Genomic DNA, 24,514 nt, shown 5'->3' with positions numbered 1-24,514 from the left:
GTACGCTGCCCGGGCCCGGCCGCGCGTCGGCTCGCCCCGCTGCCGCCCGGGGGCCGCGGGTGTGGGGACCCCCGTGATGCCGTGTCCGCGCTCTGCCCCGCCGGCGCTTCGCCCTCCCCTAGCGCCCCGCGCCCCTCGCACCCCGGACTGACCGCACTGTCTCCCCTTTGGCCCGGGCCGCTCCCGCCCGGGGGTTCAGGCCCTTGGGGGGGGGGGCGGCGGCCGCGGCCTGCGCCAGACGGGCGGCCGCCCCCGGCCTGTGAGGTGGGGAGAGCGGCGGCAGCCGCCGCGGTCACCGGCTGCTTCGGGGCAGCGGGCCCGGCCCTGGCTGGGGCCCTACGCGGGGCAGGGGGCAGGGGCGAGGCGGGGGGCGGCGGGGGGCTCCGCGGCGCGCAGGGGCCGGCTGAGGGAGGCCCTCCGCGCGGGCCGGCGTTCCTGGGAACCCTGCGGGGCCTGGCCCGGGGTACGGCCTGCTGGCTGTATTTATTTATTGTCATCCTGAGAATAGGAGAAAGAGCAGGCAGCGTGTCTTGTGTTCGGTACTTCCTGGAATGGAGACCGGCATGAGCAATATGCAACTAATTAAAGCCAAAGAAGTGACTGTGCCAGTAAAATACCTTTGGTGAAGGGATATTCTTGTGCAGTTGGGGTGCAGTGTTTCTGCAATGTTTATATTTGAGGTTTGGTGGGTTATCTCTCACAAAAAAATTTGAATATAGTTAATTTTCAGTGCACAAAGTATCATTTTTCTCTAAGAAAGGTTGATTTTTTTCCCTTCATCCCTTTCTCAAAACCTTACCAGCCAGTAAGGAGTAGGTAATGACCATGTCTCGGTACCTGTATGAGGGGAAAGATGACAACCTCAAGTAAAGGAAATGTCACATTCATTTGGTATAATAGCAATCAAAACCAAAATTTTGAGACTTAAAGAAGAAGCTGGTGTTGAAAGTCGTCAAGAACATACGTCCCATTTGGCTTATGGGGAGCAAGAGCATTGCCAAAGATGTTTAGTTCTTATTTTTAGTACATGCTTTAAGTCTTTTTTTTTAACCTTAAGTTCTGTGAGTTGAGTGACAAAACGTTGGTGTCCTATAGCATGCTTGATACTGGGGGAAAAAGCTGGTACAATACAGTGGGAACATAATGCATGTGACATCACAGCCAAAAAAGCAGAGGAAAAACTTAAAAAAGGGGGAGAAGGGAAAAAAGTGATACCCACCAGTTTTCCAGTTGTGCTATATGGTTGTGTAGCTGACTATCCTAATTGTTGTATGACAAAATTTGAGGTGATGTATTCTGGTTTAGGATTCTCACCTAAACTTTTCATTAAGGTACACTTTTTTTTTTTTTTTTTTCTTAGTAGCTGAATGAAATGTCTTCCTTTTTCAGATGGTGTTACAGCTGATGTGAAGCCTAGGTGGATGAAAAAGAACTGGAAAGGGAGGCATTGTCCTCCAATTATAGAATTTTTTTCTCTATTTTCCTTTGAAATATGTTTTGAAAAAAGTTTATGCAGACTTTTCTGCAGACTACTAATCACTCTAGAATTTTAGGATTTTTTCCCCCCCTTTCTTCCTGAGCAGTGTTATCTTCATGGCTTTCAGTTCCCATTATTTTTATTCATAAGTTTTATGAATTATCACAAGGATAAGCCTTAGTTGCTTATTTTACAGCTAGCTATAATGTTTTCTAGAGTAGCTTTCATTCATGCAATTCTAGAACTTAGAAATAAGCGTAAGGAAGATGGATCAGTTGCCCCAAATCCATAAACTTAATTTTCCTGTGTGTGCTTGACTGCTAGCCAAGGCCTTGGCTTCTGCTCAATCAGAAATTAAGTGTTTTATACCCATTTCACACTAGCATTCCTGTGCACTGAGTTGAGGGAGTTATCTCGCCAGACACGATGATGTTAAGTAGAAGTAAATCAGTAAGGTTGGGTTTTGGGTTTTTCTATGTTCTCTTTGATGTAAGCCTTCTGCTCGTTTTTCTTACATACGGTTCTGTATTTATGAGAAATGTACCGAGTAGCTTTTTTTTTCTGTTTTGAATAAACAGGGTTGCTAGGGAATAATTCCACAAAAAGAGATCTCATGATCTCTTAGTTCAGAGTACTGTTGTCCTTCTGGAGCCCTTTCCCAGAATGTTTTATTTGGTGTAGTCCCTCATTGTGTGTTGCATGCCTCTCCAAAGACGTCACTGTGATAGTCATGTAGTCAGGAATGTATTAAACTGATCATTTAAAGTCTGATGGTGTTTTGGATTTTGGAAATCTGCTTTTGTGAGATATTTTAAACTGTCACTTAAATTAGCTGAAACACTTTCTTGGCATTTCAGTTAACCTGTCGAAGTTGAATTTGGCACAGAGAGGTGTGAGGGCATGTCTTAATTTGTTCTTTCTGGTGTGAGCTTCTTGTTTTCTGAACACTTTCTTAGTAGGATATAGTCCCAACCATTTAGTTATGGTTGATGGTTCAAGCCAGTTTGGGGCACTCTGAGAATTACGTACTTGATTTGTGTGTTCGCTTTGACAATTGACGGTTCTGGGCACTATTTACAATGTTGTGGAAGTGTGAGAGGGGTTTGCTGGTTACAACAAGAGTGTATGTTTCTCTCTCCTCACTGTGGCCTTAAAGATGATCCTCATTCATTCCAAGAACAAGCCAAAATTGCTAACTTGTAACGTGCCGTATATGAACTATTCAAAACCAGCAATTTAGCTTTGGTAAATAGCACCCTGTAGGTTTCTAAAGTACAATTTTATTATGTGCTCGCGTTGTCTTTTCTGAAATAGTGTAACCTCTTTATGACAAGGTAACTGCCAGCCTCTGATATATGTTTTTGGTTATAAAAATAATAATTAACAAAATACTTGTCGTCTAATGTTTTATTTGTCTTCCAAAAGTGCGGATACTAGTGTTGCTAGGAGATGGCTTGCGGCTTAGCAGTCACCTATGATGTATCTTTCTGCATAGCTGTGTATTGCTAGAAGGGTATCTCAGACTTAAGCTGTAATCCTTGGTAAGAGGAGCCCAAGAAGAAAAGTACTGTGCCCCTTGTATTTTAATAGGCTAATAATTGTATTTGAGATATTCCATTATTTTTGGTTTTCAAGTGTAGCGATGATAGGTGAGAGTTGGGGGGAAATTTCTTTGAATCTGATCTTTTCCTTGAAATTTGCAAAGCTTAAAGATGGGAGGGAGGATACCTTTCTTCCCTTTCTTTGAGCTGAAAAGCACAGAAATTCCCATGTTGTGTCGTACACTGTCCGAGCAGCCTTTCAGCCTAAGGAGGCAAGAGAAAATGATGCACTATTTTTTTTTTCCCTCCCTTCTTCCCCCAAATAAACCCCCCAGCGCAGGAAAAGAAGCAATCTTTTGTGCCACTTTTGTACATTATATCTAAGAGAAAAGTTCTTGAACCCATCTCCTCTCAGTTTTTAAAAGGCTTTCGTAGGACATAAGAGAAATTTAGTAGGGGACTATCGGAATGGCCTTAGATTTTTGCCGGTAAGTGTTGTAATGAGAGGCAAACTCATGGCAATAACTACGGGCAGAAATGAATGACTGCCTAGGAAGCTACCAAATAGAAATCTAGCGAGCACTTGTCATAGTTGTAGGCAGAAGTACAAAATAGTTTAGATTAGAGGCTTGCAGTTAACGCAGTCATCATAAAAAAGATTATGTTGTTTGGGTGAAAAGAATGCCAGTACATGATACCTGAATCTTAGAAATATACAAGGTGTTATCTGTAAAGGATAAATTGCTCTGTCTTTGAATAGCTCAGTGCTCTGAATAGCTCAGCCTTCTTATCTGAAACTGAAATTTGCAACCTCACTTGGATGCCTTTTCTCTGAAAGCAAATGTTGCATATATAAGTTCCTGGAAAGCACATAACACTTGATGGTTTTACTATTAAAATATCAGTGAATGTACGGTTTTCTTAGCCAGATACTGGTCCTGGTTACTTTAAACTTGTGCACATTGAAAGCTAGAATTATTGCAGATTATATTCTATGTGTTGTTTGCTGATGGCTGTTTTTTTCCATAAACTATAGTTTCAGCAGTGAAACATCTTGCAAAAAAAGAGAAGATTATTTGGAATGGCCTGAATATTTTATGGCAGTAGCTTTTTTGTCAGCACAAAGGAGCAAGGATCCAAGCTCTCAGGTAAGAAGGCAATGTATAAGAATAGCATAAGCTAATCTGTATGGTGCATTGCATCGGATGCGCATGTAGCTTTCAGGAATTTCTTATTACAAGTTATTTCAGTATATAGCTATTCAATTTTTAAGATGGTCAGCACCTTTTGTTACAGAAATTCTCTTATTGGGCCTGACCTCATGTATAATTCTGTGTGTACGTTTGCAGCTTGGAGTTTTGTAATCTCTTTATTTGGAGCTTAAAATAACATGGGCATTTTCTCTCTTTTTTCCAGTAAATATACTTACTGTTAGAGGAAGATAAAACTACTGAAAGTTTGAGATTGTAATTTTTTTAAGACACAGCATTTTACAAATTCCTTTTCCACACCTGTAAGAGTATAAAAATTCCCTTTTGTTTGTTCTTGGGTTGACTGGAGTTTTCCTCTAGTTTGGTTCCTCCCTCAAGTTCCCTTTCCCCCTCTGCTTCGCTGTCTGGCCCCATTCTTTCATGTGCTTCTGTTGAACATTGGTTTGAGGTGATTGATACATCTCCTGAAACATGCTGTTGTGCAGGACCCAGTCATTCTTGTTAGTCTTTCTTTGTGTGAAAAACTTCAGGAAGCAAATCCCAGAAAAACCACGGAGTAAAATGCACGTTAACAGTCTGTTCAGTTACTTGCTGGCTTCTGCACATAATGGCTTAGTTCTCTGAAGGTTACTCACTTTAGGGCTAAATTTTTGTTACCCGAGGGCTGGTTGATAAGCATATTGTGTGAATTAAAATCAGTACTCTTGCCATTTCAGTAAATCTAAAATATGGGCAGAAAACATACAAATGGGGCACTTCATGATTCTGTAAGAAAGGTCCCAGTGCAGTCTTGGATTGAAGTAATAAAGGGTGAGAGTCTAAAAGGTCTGGTATTTTGACGCACATTTGCATAAACAAGCCAGAAAGGTTTGTGAGCCTATCTTTGCTTAGGTCAACACTACTGCATTTCTGTCCCATCTGCTATACCTTTTCTTCTGCTTCTTGCTGCTCATACTGCTGCTGGAAAAGCTAGTTTGGGGAGTTGAACTGACAGAAAACTTAGGTTTAGTAGGATTAATTCAGTGCCGGTTCTGCTCCCTGAACGAGATGTCCCAACTTCATCATTGGACAAGGAACAGCGCTGGCAGGCTGGGATGGAGACTGCGTGACCAGCGGGATAACAGGGTTGCATGTGCCCTGATTTATTTTCCTGTTAGGTACACCAGTTGGGTACAATTGTAGCCTTGCTCACTAGATGGTGTGACGCTATATAAAGTGAGGCTTGTCTCTTAAATGAAAATTGTAGGACTGACTTCTCAGATTTCATCTTTCTTGTTCATCCATTGTTTTGCATGCTGTTGGTACTATATAAATCTGATTTTATTTAGGTTGGTGCCTGCATTGTAAATTCAGAAAACAAGATTGTTGGAATTGGATACAATGGGATGCCTAATGGCTGCAGCGATGATGTACTACCCTGGACAAGAACGGCAGCACATAGACTAGACACGAAGTATCCTTATGGTAAGGCTTCTTGTGCTTGACGGGTCACACTTGTGATGTCTGTGTATGTGAAAGTTCAGCTGGTAAAATATCAATCAGTTTTTCTTCTACTCACCTTATGTTGTTAATATGCCTGTATGTGGTACATCAGGATAAAAATCACACCTCTGAAAAGAAATGAAAACAGTCTTTATGAAGGACTGACTTTCCCCGTGAAGTGTGTTCAAAAAATGATTAACCATTTTGGATTGTGTAGTGAAAACTTGTAAATATAATGCAGCTCATTAGCATGCAGTTGTAGTGTTTGCAGATGATTGCTGCTTCTGTGTGTTGTCTCCACAGAAATTACAGAGAACATGTATATGCAAAACAAGTAATTGGGTCTAAAATACAGGTATTAGAATTGTAAACTCCACTGTTTGTCAGAAATTCCAGTGTTCAGGTGTTCATGGCGTAGGCAGTACATATTATGAAGGAGCTGAATTTTGTTTGTCTTGAACTATGTGATTGCATTCTGTCATTCCATGCAATTTTTGCTGCCTCTGGCGTGCAGTGGATCTACCCTGCTATGGGTGAGGTGACTTCCATTGTTTGTTTCAGCTTCTGATTTGATTCACATCTACTAATTGGGCAAAAGGACGGGAGAACAAGGATGGTTTCGTGGTAGAGGTGTCTTGAGTGCTGCTTTGGATCGTGTCTTTGTCTTTGCAGCAGGCGTACTGTGGCCTTCTGCAAGCCTACTTTCAAGGGTCCTCTGTGAGTCTTGGTGCACCTATCAACAGGGCTGTACAGTTACTCCTTTGGGCCAGTCATGGTTTGCAGGAGCCAAGGAGACAACTTGCCAGGCTGCCTTAGGATTCATGCCATGAGAATGGGATTGAGAGCTGCCCTGTGGCCTGCCATAGCTGGTGCTGGGAAGGCACCCTGGATAGGACTGATAAGGAATCAGGGAGCGTATGCTTGCTTAAATCTCCCTTCATCTTTCTGCTTTGACACCAGCTCCTGCTGCACTTCTGTGGCGTGAGACCAATGCAGCAGAAGCCATGGGCACAGGAAAAATGGGTATTAGGAGCTCCTTCATCCTTTGCTGCATCTCTGCCTGTCCTGGGCTCAGGAACGGCGGGGGGAAGAATTACAAAACGGAACAAGAACCCAGAGAGATTTTTCCCTTCCCCCTGCATGGGTGGGAGGAAATGAGCACCAGAGTTCACGTTTTGCAAAGAGACGCTTACTCTTTTTTTCCAGTATACAGCATTTATCTCTGCCTACTAATTCTATTTTTCACATGTAACTTCTAACAATTGGTCTGATACAGAAATTAGACTTGCATGAGTTTTGACATTCCTTGTGTTCACCCAGAGCTCTCTCTAAAAGCCGGCATTACATTTTCTCGTTTCCCATAGCATTGAAGTGAAAGATGATATGCAGTGGCTCAGCACATAATTCATCAGTTTCACATTTGAGTTCTTAAAACCCCGGTACTTTGTCCTTGTTCACTTTACCAATTTATTATAAAACCTCTAATGTTAACTCCTAAGCTTGAGACAGTTTCATATTATTTTTCATAAAAGATGTATTACCAATACTAGAGCCAGCAGCTGCCAAATTTGAAGTCTGCTCTAGAGCACAGAAGCACTGGTTTTACACATAATGATGGTACCATAATGGTACAACTTGGTGTGACTGCTCTTTATTTATAGGCTGAGGAAACAAGTGTTAGCCCATTGATTAAATATAAAGTACTGGAAACAGAATATTGATTTTGGCTGAATCTTTATGCTGCTGTAAGGTCTCAGTTCTGAATTAAGATCAACATGGGTCGGCTCTGGGGCCTGAGGCTGTTCCAGGTGCTCAAATCGAAACTGACCAATTTAAACTAAAAGTGCTGTATGAATTTGTGAGGGATCTTTGTACAAGATGACCTGAGAATTTTTGAGGTTTTTTTTTCTTTAGTTAACTCTGACTCCAAAAGATGTGGAGTAAAGTAAAAATATCTATATGTGATGTTTAAAAAAATGCACTAACCAATCTAACAACTTGGAGAGATGAGTTCATTTCTAGGAGTTGGTCTAACTACTGCCCTTCCCCCCAAGAATCTGTCTTCACCTCATTAAAAAAATCACAACTTTGTAACATAAAGTGTCTGCTGTGATGAATAAACAACCTATTTTGTAATTCACAGATCATTTAAACTCTGGCAGTTTCTTATTAATCTTGATAGCACAGTTGACAGACCAGACAAGTATATATATAAAAAAATTGTCTGCTTTAAAAAATTCTGCTAGATGCAGAGACACATAGAATTGCTGCTAAAATCTCATTAAACTGTCATGTTTTCCTTTCTGCCTTTGCTAATCATCACAGCATTTGTGTAAATTGAACTTGTTATCCTTGCTTTTTCCTGACTGGTTTGTTTGGAGATGGTACAATCTTACTGTGTGCTCCAGTAGCTTACCATGGGATTGCTGGCATCTTCATCACTGGAGCTGCAACGTAGCTTATTAGGTAAAGCTGATAGTAACTGTGCATATACAACCACGCTAACATGGAAGATGTCTGCTAGAGCTACTTCATCCACCTGCAGTGCTACAGAAAGGGGCTGGGGTTGGATCTGAATGCTGACCTCCTGGTTTTACTTACTGTTGTAGGTCAGGCGTAAACATTAGATCACTTTCCATCTGGACCACTCTTGACTAGTTTCTCAGAACTCAGAACAAAGCTCTGCGAATGGCTCACTCAAAGACTGCTCCGGAGGGCAGGGTGGAAAAAAAGGCTGCAAGAAAACCGTCATCCTGCATAGGCCTATAATGCAAAGCCTGCTTCTTAGCTTCTTAACCCTCCTCCCTCCCTCAGGCCATACTGGGGGGTATGCAACAAGTACGCTGTTTCAGGCTGTGAAAGTTCCACTCCGGTGGGCTGCAAAAAAGTCACCTTGCTTCTTTATGCACTTTGAACTGAGATATACAAAATAAGTATGTGGTGCCCTGAGACTCTCGAGATGTGGAGCCTTGAGGAAACCCAGGGCCAAGTGCTATGTAATGCTGATGGCGCCCTGAGTAAGATGAACGTGAGTCAGTCTATGCCAGTTGGCCTCAGGACCAAGGGTGGGTCCCTGGTCCTGTCTGTGTTCAGCGGCATAGACGTAGCAGGGGATTGGACCCAGAGGCTATCTTTGTGAAGTGTGTTAGATGATCCTATAATAAATTTATTGAGCTCCGGCAAAACAGATGGATGCATTGACCCCACAGCTCTGATCAGATGCACTGTTCCATGACTATAAAACTTCCAGTTTCCACCCTAAATTTATTTGTGGTTAGTTTATACATTCATGGTTAATTTATACTTTGTTGTGTGTGCCAGCATTGTTCTTTTAGCTTGTCTTACTCACAGCAATTAACCTTTCCTCCTTTTCCCCCTTCTAACTGATAACAATAACCTTTTGAACTTTTGTTGTAAGACTGAACAGGCCTGTCACTCTTAAATTTTACTGTATCTTGAAACTCATTGGCTTGAAATTCACCAGTGTCTCAGTTATCTATGTCTGCTGCAATGTTCATTTACGTCTGCTGTAATCAATCCATCCCACTCCTACCAGTTTGATGCCAGTGCCAGCAATAGATGCCCAAAGCCTGAGGCTTTGGAGATCACAGATCAGCAGGAGGGAACAGAGGGGGATCACAGGTCAGCAGGAGGGCACCTGAAGAGCAGTACAAAGGGACAGCCACTTTAGCCAGTAAGTCAGCTGCATGGGGATGTAAATGCCCCTATGCAAATGTACGTAGAATCTAACTCTAACTGGAGTTAACAGACATGCACACTCCTGCAGGGCTGTAATCTTATCAGCTTCACTGGGACAGATGTGGGATGGCTCCTCTGACCGGAGTGTTGGGATGGAAGGACGGCAGGGAGATGAGGGGGGATGTTATCTTCAACGTCAATGACCAGCTGGAGTGCATGGAGCTCTACCTGGGGATGGATGAGGAGCCAACCGAGAGTTTATGGGTCAGGATTAACTGGAGGGCAGGGACAGGTGACATTGTAGTGGCGGTCTGCTACAGACCACCCAACCAGAAAGACTGAGCAGATGAGGCCCTCTACAGACAAGATAGGAGCAGCCTCATGTTCACAAGCCCTGGTCCTCGGGGGGACTTCAATCACCCCAATACCTGTTGGAGGGACAGCACAGCAGGGCATAAGCAATCCAGGGGGTTCCTGGAATGCATTGATAACTTCTTTCTCCAAGTGATAGGGGAGCCAACAAGGAGAGGTGCTATGCTGGACCTTGTTCTCACCAACAAGGAGGGGCTGGTGGGGAATGTGAAGCTCAAGGGCAGCCTTGGCTGCAGCGACCATGAAATGGTGGCATTCAAGACCCTCAAGGCAGTGAGGAGGGTGCACAGCAAGCTCACTACTCTGGACTTCAGGAGAGCAGACACTGGCCTCTTCAGGCATCTGCTTGGTAGAGTAACATGGGAAAAAGCCCTGGAGGGAAGAGGGGCCCAAGAAGCTGGCTAATATTCAAGGATCACCTCCTCCAAGCTCAGGAGTGATGCATCCCAGCAAAGAAGAAGTCAGGCAGAAACTCCAGGAGGCCTGCATGGATGAACAAGGACATCCTGGACAAATGCAAACACAAAAAGGAAGCCTACAGAGGGTGGAAGCAAGGACAGGTAGCCTGGGAAGCATACAGAGAAATTCTCCAAGCATCCAGGGATCAGGTTAGGAAAGCTAAAGCCTTGATAGAATTAAATCTGGACAAGGACATCAAAAGTAACAAGAAAAGCTTCTATAGGTGGTGATAAAAGGAAGAGTAGGGAAAATGTGGGCCCTCTCCAGAAGGAAATGGGACACCTGGTTTCCCTGGATATGGAGAAGGCTGAGATACTCAATGACTTTTTTGCCTCAGTCTTCACTGGCGAGCGCTCTAGCCAAACTGCCAGTCACAGAAGGCAAAAGCAGGGACTGGGAGAATGAAGAGCCACCTAGTGTAGGAGAAGATCAGGTTTGAGACCATCTAAGGAACCTGAAGGTGCAGAAGTCCATGGGACCTGAGGGAAGTGCCAGGTGAAGTGGCTAAGCCACTATCCATTGCGTTTGAGAAGTTGTGGCAGTCCGGTGAAGTTCCCAGTGACTGGAAAAGGGGAAACGTAACTCCCATTTTTAAAAAGACAAAAAAAGCAAGACCTGGGGAACTACAGGCCAGTAAGTCTCACCTCTGTGCGCAGCAAGATCATGGAGCAGATCCTCCTGGAAATTACGCTAAGGCACATGGAAAATAAGGAGGTGATTGGTGACAGCCAGCATGGCTTCACTAAGGGCAAATCATGCCTGACAGATCTGGTGGCCTTCTATGATGGTGTTTGTGGATAAGGGAAGAGCAACTGATGTCATGTACCTGAAATTGTGCAAAGCATTTGACACTGTCCCACATGATAGCCTTGTCTCTAAATGGGACATGGATTTGATGGATGGACCGCTCAGTGAATAAGGAATTGGCTGGATGGTTGCACTCAAAGAGTTGTGGTCAATGGTTTGATATCCAGGTGGAGGCCAGTGATGAGTGATGTTCCTCGGGGGTTGATATTTGGACCAGGGCTCATTAACATCTTTGTCAGCGACACTGTAGACACTGCAACTGAGTGCACCGTCACCAAGCTTGCTGATGACACCAAGCTGTGTGGTGCAGTAGAGGGAAGAGATGCCATCCAGAGGGACCTTGACAGGCTTGAGAGGTGGGGCCATGCAAACCTCATGAAGTTCAACAAGGCCAAGTGCAAGGTCCTGCACGTGGGTCGGGGCAATCCCAAGCACAAACAGAGGCTGGGTGGAGAACGGATGGAGAGCAGCCCTGAGGAGAAAGACTTGGTGGGGTGTTGGTGGACAACAAGCTCAACATGACCTGGCAATGCGCGCTTGTAGCCCAGAAAGCCGACTGTATCCTGAGCTGCATCGGAAGAAGCATGACCAGCAGGTCGAGGGAGGCGATTCTCCCCCTCTCCTCCGCTGTCATGAGACCCCACGTGGAGCACAAAGTGTTCTGCTCTGGGGCCCTCAGCACACAAAGGCCATGGACCTGTTGCAGCGAGTCTGGAGGAAGGCTACAGAGATGCTCAGAGGGCTGGAGCACTTCTCCTGTGAGGACAGGCTGAGAGGGTTGGAGTTGGGGCTTTGGGGAGACCTTCCAGTATGTGAAGGGGGCCTACAAGAGAGCTGGAGAGGGACTTTTTACATGGGCATGTGGCAATAGGCCAAGGGGGATGGGTTTAAACTGAAAGAGGGTGGCTTTAGATTAGATGTAAGGAACAAATTCTGTACTGTGGGGGTGGTGAGACACTGGCCTAGGTTGGCCAGAGCATCTGTGGGTGCCCCATCCCTGGAAATGTTCAAGGCCAGTGTAAGGTGTCCCTGTGCCCATGGTAGGGGGTTGGAACTGGATAATCTTTAAGGTCCCTTCCAGCCCAAACCATTCTGTGATTCTATGAGATAGTGAATATTTCTAACCTGCACCTTCAAGTGGGGGTTCTGCTCAGCTCGGTATTGAGGAAGGGGTTGTAAATTTGTATGTACCCATATCTAAGTGCATGATACTGAGCTGCTACTGAGAAAAAAACATCAAAATGTGGTAGGTAGTGCTCACTTTACCTTAGAGGATGCAAATGTTTGCAAGGCATTTGGATATTACAGGACTAGTGAGATGGATCACTTGTATTGACACTGTGCATTCCATGTGACAGTATTGATGCAGATTAAAACTTCCTTCTAGCTGTAGTGTGTATTTGAACAATGTGGTAGTATAGCTTGTTCTGTCAGAAAGCACTGGTGTTTTTCAGAATGTCTGATTTTGTGCTGTGAAAAATTACTTTTGTTGTTATGTTGGAACCAGCTCTTTCCAGGCTGCCGTTCAGTGACAGGAGTGGGGACGTTTCTGTGCAAATGAAAGAAAATGGAAGGCCAGTTTTGAATACCTGCTTTACTAAGATGTTATTAAAAGCTTTTCCTGAAGCATTGTGTTCAGTACCACTTCTGCTTCTTAATAATTAGACAGAATTCTGGCTTTCAGAGTCAAAAGTGAGTGCCCTCTGTTTCTGTTAGAAGAATCCAAGGGTTTGATGATGCTCAGTTTCCTCTCATCGATCATTTAAGACGCTACGTTTTTCTCCTGTTAACACAAGTCTTCTCACTAATGCTAGTTGCTGTGCTCCTGCTATGCCCTCTGTCTCCACTATAATCTAAGAACACCCATTTGACAAACATCTCTAATTAAGAGAGTTTTAAATTAAAATGACTGGCAAATTTAGAAACCTATGAGCAATAGAGAAAATATTGAGTAAATATGCTTACAAATATTTATACAGGTTCAGATACGATAAAATATGTGCTGTGGCAAAAAGTATGCTCTAATTGAACAGTACCTGCTGTGAAAAATGAAACAAACTGTTATCAACATTTCCTCATGTTAGGATTATGAGCTTTTAGTCAATTTCTTAGAGAGATGAACACTCGAAGATATTCAGGCAAATGTTACTTTCGTAGAAGCTGTTATTTTGACAGCACAAAACTTGATAAGGCACTATGAGGAAGTGTGATGCTCTCTCTCCAATTGGCAGTGCAAAGCTGAGGCTTCAGCTGGAAAAAGGATCTATAGGAGACAGTCTTCACCTACACCCACTCACTCTCTTGTCCTGTATGGATTTCTGTCCGGTTCTGGTGTCAAACATCTCTAGAAAATTTGGAGATATGGAAACACCAAAAATATTTTTTCTCTTTCTGCTTGCCCACTAAGAAATGTCTCTTCTACTGAGAGCAGAACGAACTTGGAGCAGGATGGGAGATGGGAGGAACTGGGAAATGGGGTGGATTAGCTACTGCTTCTCAGGTTTTGGGAGGGGCTTCTCTGGTGTGCCCTCAGCAGACTTTGTGATGTTCATAAATGGTCTGAGTGGTTCCCATCTTCGCTTCCCAGTTCTCCTTTTGCATGGAAGAAAGCAGTGATGCTGGGAGTGTTCCCTTTTTCTGACTGCAGTCTGAAAAGGTTGGGACTTCACTGAAATCCCACGGTGTTACCCTTGCCTCCCTGCCCTGACCGCAGCAACTGCTCTTCCTCTAGCACATAGAGCAAGAAATAGAGCAGCTGGAAGGGCTGAGGGCAGTGTTGGCCCAACATGAGTGTCCTGCCATCCCCTAATGCTGTGGCCAGCAGCCCATCCTTATGCTTTCACGAAGGCTGAAAAAAAAAAGGTTGATGTCATTCTACAAGTTCCAGATCCATTATCCACTGTTCCCAGTGGTTGTCAGTCCAGACCTCGTTCTTTTAAATAGTATTTCAGTCCATTCTGTCATCCTTGCTATGTCCAGCATCAGGCATCCGGTGCTTAAAGGATAACTGGTAGGTGGAGCTTGGACAAAGGTGGGATGGGTAAGGGATGGACACAAAAAGGTCAAGATTTTACCTAAAGACTGAGGAGTGGGCCAAATTACGGAACTCTTCGTGTCCATTTCTGTGCCAGGTTTATGTTGAAGAATGCTGTGCTATTGCCACGTATCTGTATTGAGAACCCGTAGTATTTATCAGTTTGGTTAACATGGCAGTATAAAAACTTATGTTAATAAAGAAGTCAGAGCTTTCTGTGTGACAATACATATCACTGAAATGTATTCTTTTCAAATGTAACACCATATTTAGTGCGTAATTTCTCGAAATTGCTTTTCTGGCTCAGTTAGCTAGTAATTAATCACGTAGAAAGGTCACTCCCCCCAGCCCCACCTTGGATTGCTTTTTGAAAAGTGATGTGTTATGGTGGTCCCTACTCCAAGTTCCTCCTCAAGCACGTAAGCCTTTCAACAGTATTAAGAAACACTTTGACTAGACCTTTGGTTCTTACAAAATCATTAGAACACTTTCAGTAGGTGGAAGGAGTACTTCTGACTCTGCAGCTCACTAAGAGTATGTTCATGTTAAGGGGTTAATGCTGAACAATGAACATTGATAGGGTAAGTAGAAGTCTTTTATTTACACGTAAGCTTAAGGATGAGTGCTACCTCATATATGCAACACAAGCAGTATGTAATGAGAAGAGATAGAAACAGTAGCAATTAATACTACCACTAATGAAGCAGTCATTCCTCTGGTTGGTTGTTTTTTTTTTTTTCTCCTCGGCTCTCATGAATATAATAGCAGGTGGTGGGAATGTCAGAACACACACTAACCTCTTGTTGCATGGTTATTTCTTCAGCTAATGAAGCCTTTAGAGAATACTTTTCAAGCCACTTTTCCAGAATGGAAACCAGCATTGCAGACTTAATGTTATGTTGGCTATACATGAATATTATTTTTTTAAAAAAACAAAATACTGGGGCACCCCGTAGAGTATTGTAAAAACTCTTTAGTTTTACTAGTCTATTTAAATACACAGTTTTCAGAGTTCCGAATACTGTGCACCTGTGAAAGGTTATTTTAAGTTAGCTTCTTACTGTCTGAGTGAGGGTAGTATAACTCTTAATAGGAGCTCTTAACAGGTTAGACAACTTTGTAACACCCCAAATGTAAACTACTTTGGTATTAACAGGAGGGATTTTGGACTCCTGGATTTTTCTTCTCTCTCTCACTAACTCTCTGTTCAAAGCTGGGCAGGTCCATAAGAAAAATCTGGGGATAATAGACTATCTTATCTATAAATTGGTCAATGCCTATCTGCCAGAGAGAGTGGAACATGAGGAAGAGGGAAAGAAGAGTGGTGGGACAAAACCTAAAAATATTTGTCTGATGCCTATACCTCCTTAAGGACCATGTAACATAGTATCTTTGTAAAGGCCAGTAGCGGTTGTCTAAGGAAATGTATGAAACAAAGACATGTAATGAGAGTTCCCTGGAATATTCTTCCAAGTTCTAACAACTGAGCCAAACTGGTTTTGTATTTAATAGCCCAGGAGAAAAAAAAAAAAAAATGGAAGGAAAAAGATTACTTTTGGAATCAATGCAAACTTCTAGTCCCATACTACTTTCTGCAGTAAGTGCAGTAAGAAATAGTTGGTTAGGCCACAGTGTGCTTGAAAAACTCCCCTTGTTACGTTTTTAAAATGAAAGCCTGCTACTCTTGAAATTATGAGTCTCTGTTTCTTCTTTATTACTGTTCCTGTGTCTCCTTTCCACACTGGAGAGTCATAATTTTTCTTAGCTTCAAATTGTGTTAAGATGATCAGGAGGTAAAATTTCTCTTTTCTCTCACTCCAGCTGATAATCTTGTATAAGTTATTTTTAGCCTGAACGTGTTTTCGCTTGTGAAGAGGTTTGTTGTTGAAAGTTTGTAAAAAGTCTGCTGAAAGAGCCTTTCTTTCTCATCAGTGCAGGAAGGAAACTTGTTGCAGTACTAATAATGAAACTTGTCTGGTTTTATGGCTGAAGATTTCTGAGTTCAGTAAAGGAAAAATATTTACTGAAGGAATGTTTTGGGGTTTTTTTATTAGTTCTGTGAGCCTTTGCACACATTCCCTCATCCTTCTTTCTGGAGGCCTTCCATATTTTAGACTGCTGCCTAGATCATAAGTAGTACACTGTTCAAAAAAACTTGAAAGTGAATGTTTCTGTCCTGTTAACATAACATAGTTCCAGTTGTGGAAATAATGACACTCTTTTTCACTCAATCCTCTGTAACCCCAGAAAAATAATTCTCTGACTATTGTGAAGGCTACATAAGATTAGTGCAACTCAGTGATATACTTTGAGTTAAATGTATTTCCTGTATTTTCTAAATGTATAGGTTCATATAATTGTGTATCTTGTGCACTTAATAGTATATGTTTAAAATACAAAGTGACCCAATTACACTTGCAATAGAAACAATAATAATAGTAATGTAAACTTTAATGTGATGGTGCTTGGGTGTTGGGGTTTTTTTGTTAATTTCCTATTTTGTATGTTAGTTTCTGGCTTTACTGGTTGTGAGAAGGTGTGTGGGCAGCACGGTCATAGTGGTGCTGAGGTCTGCTTGTAGAAGTTGATACTGAGCTTTCTTTAGCAGGTGTTTGGTCCTTTGTGATTTGTCTATATGGGAAAGCTCGTGTGCTGTAACTTAGGCTGTAAATCTGTCGTGCTTTAGCTAGTTACGTAGAAAATTCCATGTAGAAATGTAGCGCATACGGAAAACACTTGGATTCAGCAAGGATTGCTGTGTGCTGGAGGTAATGCACTCAGTTATTCTTTGTGTGGTGAGATCATTCGCACAGAGGTCAGTATACAGTAGCAAGTATTCTATGAACTTGTGCTATGAAGCTGCCTGTTTTAGTTTTTGCATGTAATGCAAAGGTGAAGAAAACTTTTTTTATTTTTATTTTTTGATCAGTTCTTCAAAACAAGCAGTGGAAAAACTCTCAACGTTGTCTGCACATGCAGGTCTTTAGATGAGTTCAAACCCACACCACACTTCAGCACCTGTTAATGAAGTCAGTCAGGGCAGCAGGCAATTTCTTAGTAGGTAGGTACATAAATTATGCAACTTGCTGTCACTCCTAGGAGTAAACAGGAAGTTCTCTCAGAGATCCTAATGTTTTTTTCAGAGGTTCGTGGTGGATGACACAGAAACTGCACTCTTCTCACCTGTGTTAGTAACACATTAGATAATCTGCTGATGTGTACAGCATAAAAACTTAAACCCTAAGGCGCGATCTGTCCCGAAAGAGCCATTGTGCTACGGTGAAATAAGGCAGGATAGTCTGTTGCTACCTGGCCTGTCTCAAATCCATGGAGAAACAGAGGACTTTGTTTTCCTGCTTGGGAAGTCTGTCACCTTTTAATGAGCAGTAAACTCGCTTTAATATTAAAGCTGGGACATTTTTATGGTTGAGTGTGTCTTGTGTATTCTTGGGGTGAGAGAATCGTGCAGCAGCGCTGAGCCGTTCTGAGACCCAGAGGACAGAGCTGCTTGGTTTTACTTTGCGATTCTCCTGCCTTTAAGAGTGCACAGTGCGCTCTTATAACCGTAAGACTGTTCCTATCTGTGCATGTAAACACATAAATGAGCTGTTTTATACTGGCAATTAGACACTCCAGGGAGTTGTGAAGCTGTGAGATACTGCTTTACTTAGGGTGGTTGCAACTACTTGGCCCACAGCCTACAGCTTTGTTGCCTGCAATAGGTGTTAGCAAATGGCAATGCTAATGTGCTTAATGATATCATTACTAATCGGCAGCCTGGTCAGAACAGTTGACCTTCATTGATCTTGGTATTTCTGCTTTTATTTCTTCCTCTGCCCTTCATGACAAGCTGTGCAAGCTATTTCCCTTTGAAAGGATGTAAGCAGTTATATTGTAACACTTTAATTTTAGTTTGACTGATTTATTTTAATGAACAGTATTATGAATTGCTGCTTCTTTTTTTTTTTTTTGAAATCAGTGTGCCATGCTGAATTGAATGCCATCATGAACAAGAACTCAGCTGATGTGAAAGGCTGCAGCATGTATGTTGCCTTATTTCCATGTAATGAATGTGCAAAGCTCATCATCCAGGCAGGTAAGGAGTAGTGCCAGCTTGATTTGTCAGGGTTGCAGTGCTGCCTGCTCATTGGTATCTTATCATGGATGTATTTGATGTTAAATTGCTGCTGTTAGATCTAAATTAATTGCACTGTCAACTTCCTAAGATGCTACTTGTGGGGGTTTTTTGCATCTGAATGGTGCCAAATTTTTCCAGTGCTAATTGCATCTTCTGTGATTCTAAGCGTGCTTCTAATTTAGGTTTGTAACTTCTTAGACCAAGAGCTGCCAAAGAACAACACAGGCTTTGCATATAATTACTGTCAATTTTACTGTGCTCTGACACATTGAATAGAGTAGGGCAGAAAGAAATAAACTTCTGCATGGCAAAAGGTCTGTTGGGAGTATATACATGAAATTTTAATTTAAATGTGATGCATGGTAGATATTTGAAGATTTTAAAATATCTTTGCTCATAAATGTCATAAGACTTCTATGATCCTACTTTAATTATGTCTTTCATTACAATTGTTATAAATCTGTGCCACTGCAGCAAGTGTGCTGGCCTAAATGTGTCTCCTTTTTTCAGATTAGGCAGTATCTGCAGTAGGCTTCAGTTCCATAAAAATCTGTGCTTAAGGTAGCACGTATTTTGCTCGTTGAGTAAAACCTTGCAATCCTAGCATGGATTGCTGTTCTGGGGAGTCTCTCTCACCACTAATGGCCACGTGAATCTAGAAAAAAAGTAGCAAACAGAGTGCTGCTTTATTTGGTCAGTATGCTTTGAAATTAAGAGAAGTGAAGGAGGAAAGGTAATGGTATTCTGTATTTGTGCTACATTTCTCTTATTTACAGAATCAAAATCAAACGGTCTTCAAGGCAGATTGGCTGCTTGTTCTCAATGTAGTCACTCATCGTTTTCCTTCTGCACTTAGGTCAGCACTAAATTGCGATGTATTGATATCCGTGTTGTCTGGTAAATACAGTAAGAAGTTGATAGGCTCTGGAACGCTTGTGAATTCTCTTGGGTTAGCCTTTACGCTTCTCCCCTGCCTAGGTAATTTAGGCATAGATTATTCAACAATTTGAGACAGCATGCATTTATGAAGATTTGAACCTGTGATTGGGAGTTATAAAACACAGAACAAAAGAAAAAAGCATGCTTTTATAGCTGTGCGTTTGGAAGGGGAATAGGATTTGGGGTTTAAGTTCTTTGTGGGGAATTTTATCTATATTAGAGAGGTAGAAAGATAAGTTTTCAATTACTTCTGCAAAAATGCATGATTTCTAGTCTGTCTATCTTGCGGTTTTGCCTACAAGTTTTTGGTTCTGGTTTTCTGAGTTAAACTTAGGTGAAAGTGGAGAAAAACATTTTTCCAGCGTTTTTGAAAGAACAGTCTTCACGAACAGCTCTACCTTACATAGCCTTATTCTTAAGTACAATCTGTAGTATTTTGGGAAGTAGAGGTGTACCAAGGAGTTCTAGAGCATGTGGATGAATGCTGCCTTTTCTGATTTTGTGCACCAGGCATTACTTTTTTTTTTTTTCTTTGTAATTCAAACATTTTTTCTATATGACTCTTTCAGGCATAAAGGAAGTTATTTTTATGTCTGACAAGTATCATGACACTACTGAGATGACAGCTGCACGGCGGATGTTTGATTTAGCAGGTATTATATACAGGTAAGAGAATTTTGGATTACTTTGTTTTTATTTTGGAAAGGAAAAAAATGGTGTGCAAAGGAGTCCAACTTTGGGGCAAAGGTTTTTCTTCTTTGTATTGTGGAACATCTTAATCTTTGGTAGTGTTTGTAGAGGGCTGGCTCTGTATGCCTGCAAAAGGTACTGGATTGACAGATGGTTGAACTATTCTTTTTGCTTTGTGTATGGTTAAATTTCAATTTCATAATGTTTGTATGAGAAAACGGTCCATTTGGAATACTCATTTAGTTCCTGGACTGCAAGTGAAATTGCTAATGTGATGGTTATTTGTTACATTGTCCTTGAGAGAGTCATCGCTGACCCTGCTTTGAGCAGGAGGTTAGACTGGATGATCTCCTGAAGTCCCTTAGATTATCTGAATTACCCTGTTCTCCTATGAGTTCAACTGAAATGACCAGTTGACTTTTTTTTGTGGATTACCCACTCCTTATTGAAACTTCAGTATGTTTTTGTTGCAGTCAATTTGGGAAGGTGTTAGACCAGCCACCCATAATTAATTCTTGGTGCCTATAGCTGTCCAGTCTTCTTTGGTCGGCTTTTCTTGTGAAAAAAAGGTAAAACTTGTAATATTTGCCTTAAAATAATGAGAATCTGAAAAATGTTTGAAGAGTGGGGTTTTTAAAGACACTGATAGAGATACCTAAAGACAATCTGTTCAACAGCTAGTTTGATACCAATAACATGCTGTGGGTGAGGCTAATTACGCAGTCAGGGAGGCTTTGCAACTCAAAAAAGTTTTACAATATTAATATAAAGACTTGGAAAAAATTGCAAATGTAACAATTCTGACAGATGAAATTTTAGGATGAAAGGTACCTACTGGGCTAAGAAACATCCATGAAAAAACACAGCAGTACTTGAAATGCAGTTTTAGTCCTTCAGTGTATTTCCTGCCTACTAAGACTATTTGACTAAGAAGCATAAATCATTCTCTTGCAAGCCAAATCTTGTAACTTCTCTAGGGTGAGAAGTGTTTCTTGCATTTCAGATTGGTGTTCTGAACAAAGTATTCAGAGTTTCTGTGGTCAGCAGCATGTGCTTTTCTGTGTTGACTGTTACTCGTTCTTGTATTGATTGTTAAGGATGTAGGTGGTACTTAATGAATCTCTTGAACTGAACTGCAGAGCTTAATTAGGCACTAAATCCACACTATTTGCATAATCCTTTGTTTACTGGTAGACTGGAAAATACATGCTTGGTCCCCAAATACCTTCCTTGCTAATTGCTGTAGCAGATGCTCTAATGATAATAAAAGGAAACATTTTGTGGCAGTATTAATTTTACAGTTCTAAAGTTACAATTTTAAAATGATTCCCTCTTAACTAGTTTGGTTTTTCCCAATATGATGCATAATGTGATCTATTCCCCTAGCACAAAAAATATTTTAATATAATGAGGCAAAGTTTGAAAGTGTTCTTTGAAAACCTGGCAGGAAGTGATCAAAATATTTATCAAAATATGTTCCAAATATCTTTTATATATACATATGTAGGCATATATGGGTATATGTAATACATACACAGTAGAATAAAATATTTTTATGGATACATATATTTGTCCTATATCTGTAAATATACATTAAAAATATTTGAAATATAAATATATATGAACAAAAATCCCAGCCCTGGTAACATGATGCTACCACCAGCCGCTAAATTGTTACAAGTTCCTTTGACTCCTGGGTAATTTATGAACTCCAATAGCTGAAGAATGTACAGGCTAACCCACCCCATGTGTCTTTTTTGTCTTAGTCTTTCTTGTCCAGCTTTCTCTCAGTGTGGTGCACTATAATTGGCTCCCATAGTGATGAAAACTACGTGAATCCAAGGAGGGATTTTTTTTATTCCTTCAAAAATTTAGCTGGAGCTAAAGCAAGCAAAATGTTTTAACTACTCACTAACTGATATCTGTATTTTTCTTTATTTTAGGGAATTCAAGCCAAAGTGTAGCAAGATCATCATTGACTTTGATTCAATTAACAGCAGACCAAGTCAAAAGCTTCTGTGAATTAAGTCTCATTAAGTCTCTAGAATAGCGTTATTATCCTTTTCTAAAAAGCTGCTAATACCTTTCATCTTGAAGTTACTTGCAACTTTTTAATGGCTTCTGTAGCTAAAGTAGACTGCTAAGAAATCCAAGGCATTAAATGTCCCCCACACTTCATCTTGTCATGTGGAATCTAAATCTTCTTAAAACTTTTAATGCCTTTATCAAAACTGCTTAAAAAGTCTAGAGACATGTAGATGAGACAGTATAATGTATGTAAAGAAAACTGTTCTGATTCTTGCTGTATTCATCACCGCGTGCTCTGATAGGCTGTCAGCATTGATTTAGACTCAGTTTACAGCTTATTGTAGCCAGTGGTAATTGGAATACGCTAAGAAGTGTTGATCTCTCTATTGGATATGTGGGTCTATAATCGTTGATACTAATAAAGGACAAAAAAATGTTATCCATGCAAATACTAATGGTCCACCTAGCGTAACACTAATATGTGAAAGGTTATACAGCTTTAACAATGTGTGACATTCTGCCTGCGTTATCCAACAAATGAAACACTGGCTTGTCCTTCAATTGCTGTGTAACTGTCATGCGACGGGAGAGGTGAGAGAGGAAGTTATTCTGAGAATGGGCCATGCTGACCGAGCTTTGCAGGTGCTTTCAAGTCCTTGTTTTCCCCAAGACTCCAGAACCTGAGGGAGTTGAGGAACTAAGTCATTTGGCTCTTTGCTTTTGAGACTCTTAACATGGTTTTCATGTGTAGAAGGAAATTATTTTATTGGCCTAAGCTGTTTATAGACAATCCAACATAGCTCAGTCTTAAAATCAACCTGTAAGGTAACAGAATCATTTTTTATCTTTTGAGAGAAACTGGAGATAGGCAACCTATATCCATATCAGTGCCAAAAGAGGTAATTACGGTGTTAGCTTGTTTCCCAGTGCTGGCGTACTACCTTCATTTTCATAAATGTTGCCTAAAATAATATCCTTTTTAATTTTATCTTGAGATCTGGGAATAGATTTGAGTTCCTTTTCTCTAATTTGATTTTTAAAAATTAAATATGCCTAATGGCTTTGTTTAGATAACATTGGTGGTTGTTTGCTTTTTTTTTTTTTTAATGTGGTTATACTTCAGTGAGCTTTTATTTTCTCTATAAAAGCTTTGTTTCATATTTTGGGACATTATGTAATTTGGCTTCATACCAGTATTATTAAAGTCTTATTAAAATCCACTACATTGAAGTAGACTCATTATTACAATATTAAGCCATGTGCTTGGCTCCAGAGTGCTGCTGTTTTTGCAATCATATGCAAAGCATATTTTGTGTATTTGTGATATTACATAAAGCGTAATGTTCATGAACCATTTGGCTACTAAAGGGAGCATTGTAATGTATTGTAAGATGTGTCCATTTATAAAGTAATTCCTGACTTTCTCTTTTCCCTACAACTGTTTTCTACCTCAAAATTGGTCTGTGGCTCACTGCCAGAAGAAGAAATTCGCACATATGTGGAGGGGGATGGTGAAACCTGAAAAATTACTTTAATAAAATGTCACTAAACCAGCTTATGCATATCTTTTTTCTTTGGCCTGAATTAGTAGGTAGAAGCATTTTGAGTTTTACTGGTCTGACAATGGGACAGAGGGGAGAGAAGAAGCGGAATTTTTTTGGTTTGGGCAGCAAAATTGCTGTTTTTTTCATAGATAATCGCTGATCCAAGTTCAGACTTAGGAGATAAGCATTGTGATTCCGGTTACTTGAAGTGTTTTTATGTTAGGCCTTGGATAATGGGAATGTATAATGTGCTTAAAAACTCAGGAGTTTTTTGAACCAATGTCCAGGTGCTTTTAGGAATGTACTGTTTTTCATAATGTCTCTTTCTTTTTCCCCCCAGGACTTTCCTGTTTGTTGTAACTGAAGAGCGTACCGGAGAATATGACAGGATTTTAGGTTTCTTCCGATCAGTTTTTGATCTGATAGAGCCACATACACAAGCTTTCAGAGTGTCAGTTGACTCAGGTTAGTAGGTGAGCACGCTCATTTCGAGGGCAGCTTTATGGAAAGGGAAAAAGCAGATGCACAACTCCTGAGACAGCGCGTGCTTATTTTGAGGTTAATGTTTTACAGCCAGTCTTAAAGAAGAGTTGACCCTCACTTAGTGTGCATGCCTAGAAATCTGTATGCTTCTGGCTGTTTGTGTTATAATAGTTTAGTTTAATAGTTCAGTTTAACATTTGACTTCCAAATAAAGAATAAGTACTAGAGGAAACAGAGAAGACAATATATAATATAATATATAATAAACTGTGTTTCTGTTCCTGAAGCTCAAGTTCAAGGTGAATAGGACCATTTAGGCTGGAAAGAACTCTAGAGTTTATTTATTTAGTCTTAATTTAGAGGCATTTATTTAGTCTTAGCCCTCGCTGAAAGCACTGTTGATTTACAAGTGAGATCGGGTTGCTCAGGCTTTGTCCAGGTGAGTATATCCAAGAACAGAGAATCTGCAGCCTTTCTGGTCATCCATTCCAATACTTGACCCTCACTGACACCCTCACTGTGTCTTTTTTTCTCCAGTCAGGATTTCCATGGCTACAGCTTATGTCTGCTACCTCTCATACTTCTGTTGTATGTGGCTGAAAAGGGTCTG

General features: G+C 41.1%; 1 protein-coding gene across 1 annotated transcript in view; it reads left to right on the top strand.

Moving 5' to 3' along the window:
- DCTD (dCMP deaminase) overlaps positions 1–24,514 on the top strand; it is a 127,193-nt gene that overhangs the window by 39,660 nt on the left and 63,019 nt on the right. Inside the window, exons 5-9 of the mRNA XM_080379413.1 lie at positions 4,055–4,166; positions 5,558–5,693; positions 18,062–18,178; positions 19,729–19,825; positions 21,793–23,886. Of these exons, the coding sequence (XP_080235539.1) occupies positions 4,055–4,166; positions 5,558–5,693; positions 18,062–18,178; positions 19,729–19,825; positions 21,793–21,871 (541 nt within the window). The 3' untranslated portion in view covers positions 21,872–23,886. The remainder of the gene's footprint in view (positions 1–4,054; positions 4,167–5,557; positions 5,694–18,061; positions 18,179–19,728; positions 19,826–21,792; positions 23,887–24,514) is intronic.

This window comes from Falco punctatus (assembly GCF_963210335.1).
Source record: "Falco punctatus genome assembly, chromosome: 1".
NCBI classification, from domain to species: Eukaryota; Metazoa; Chordata; class Aves; order Falconiformes; family Falconidae; genus Falco; species Falco punctatus.
This window is presented reverse-complemented; position numbering and strand designations above follow the sequence as displayed.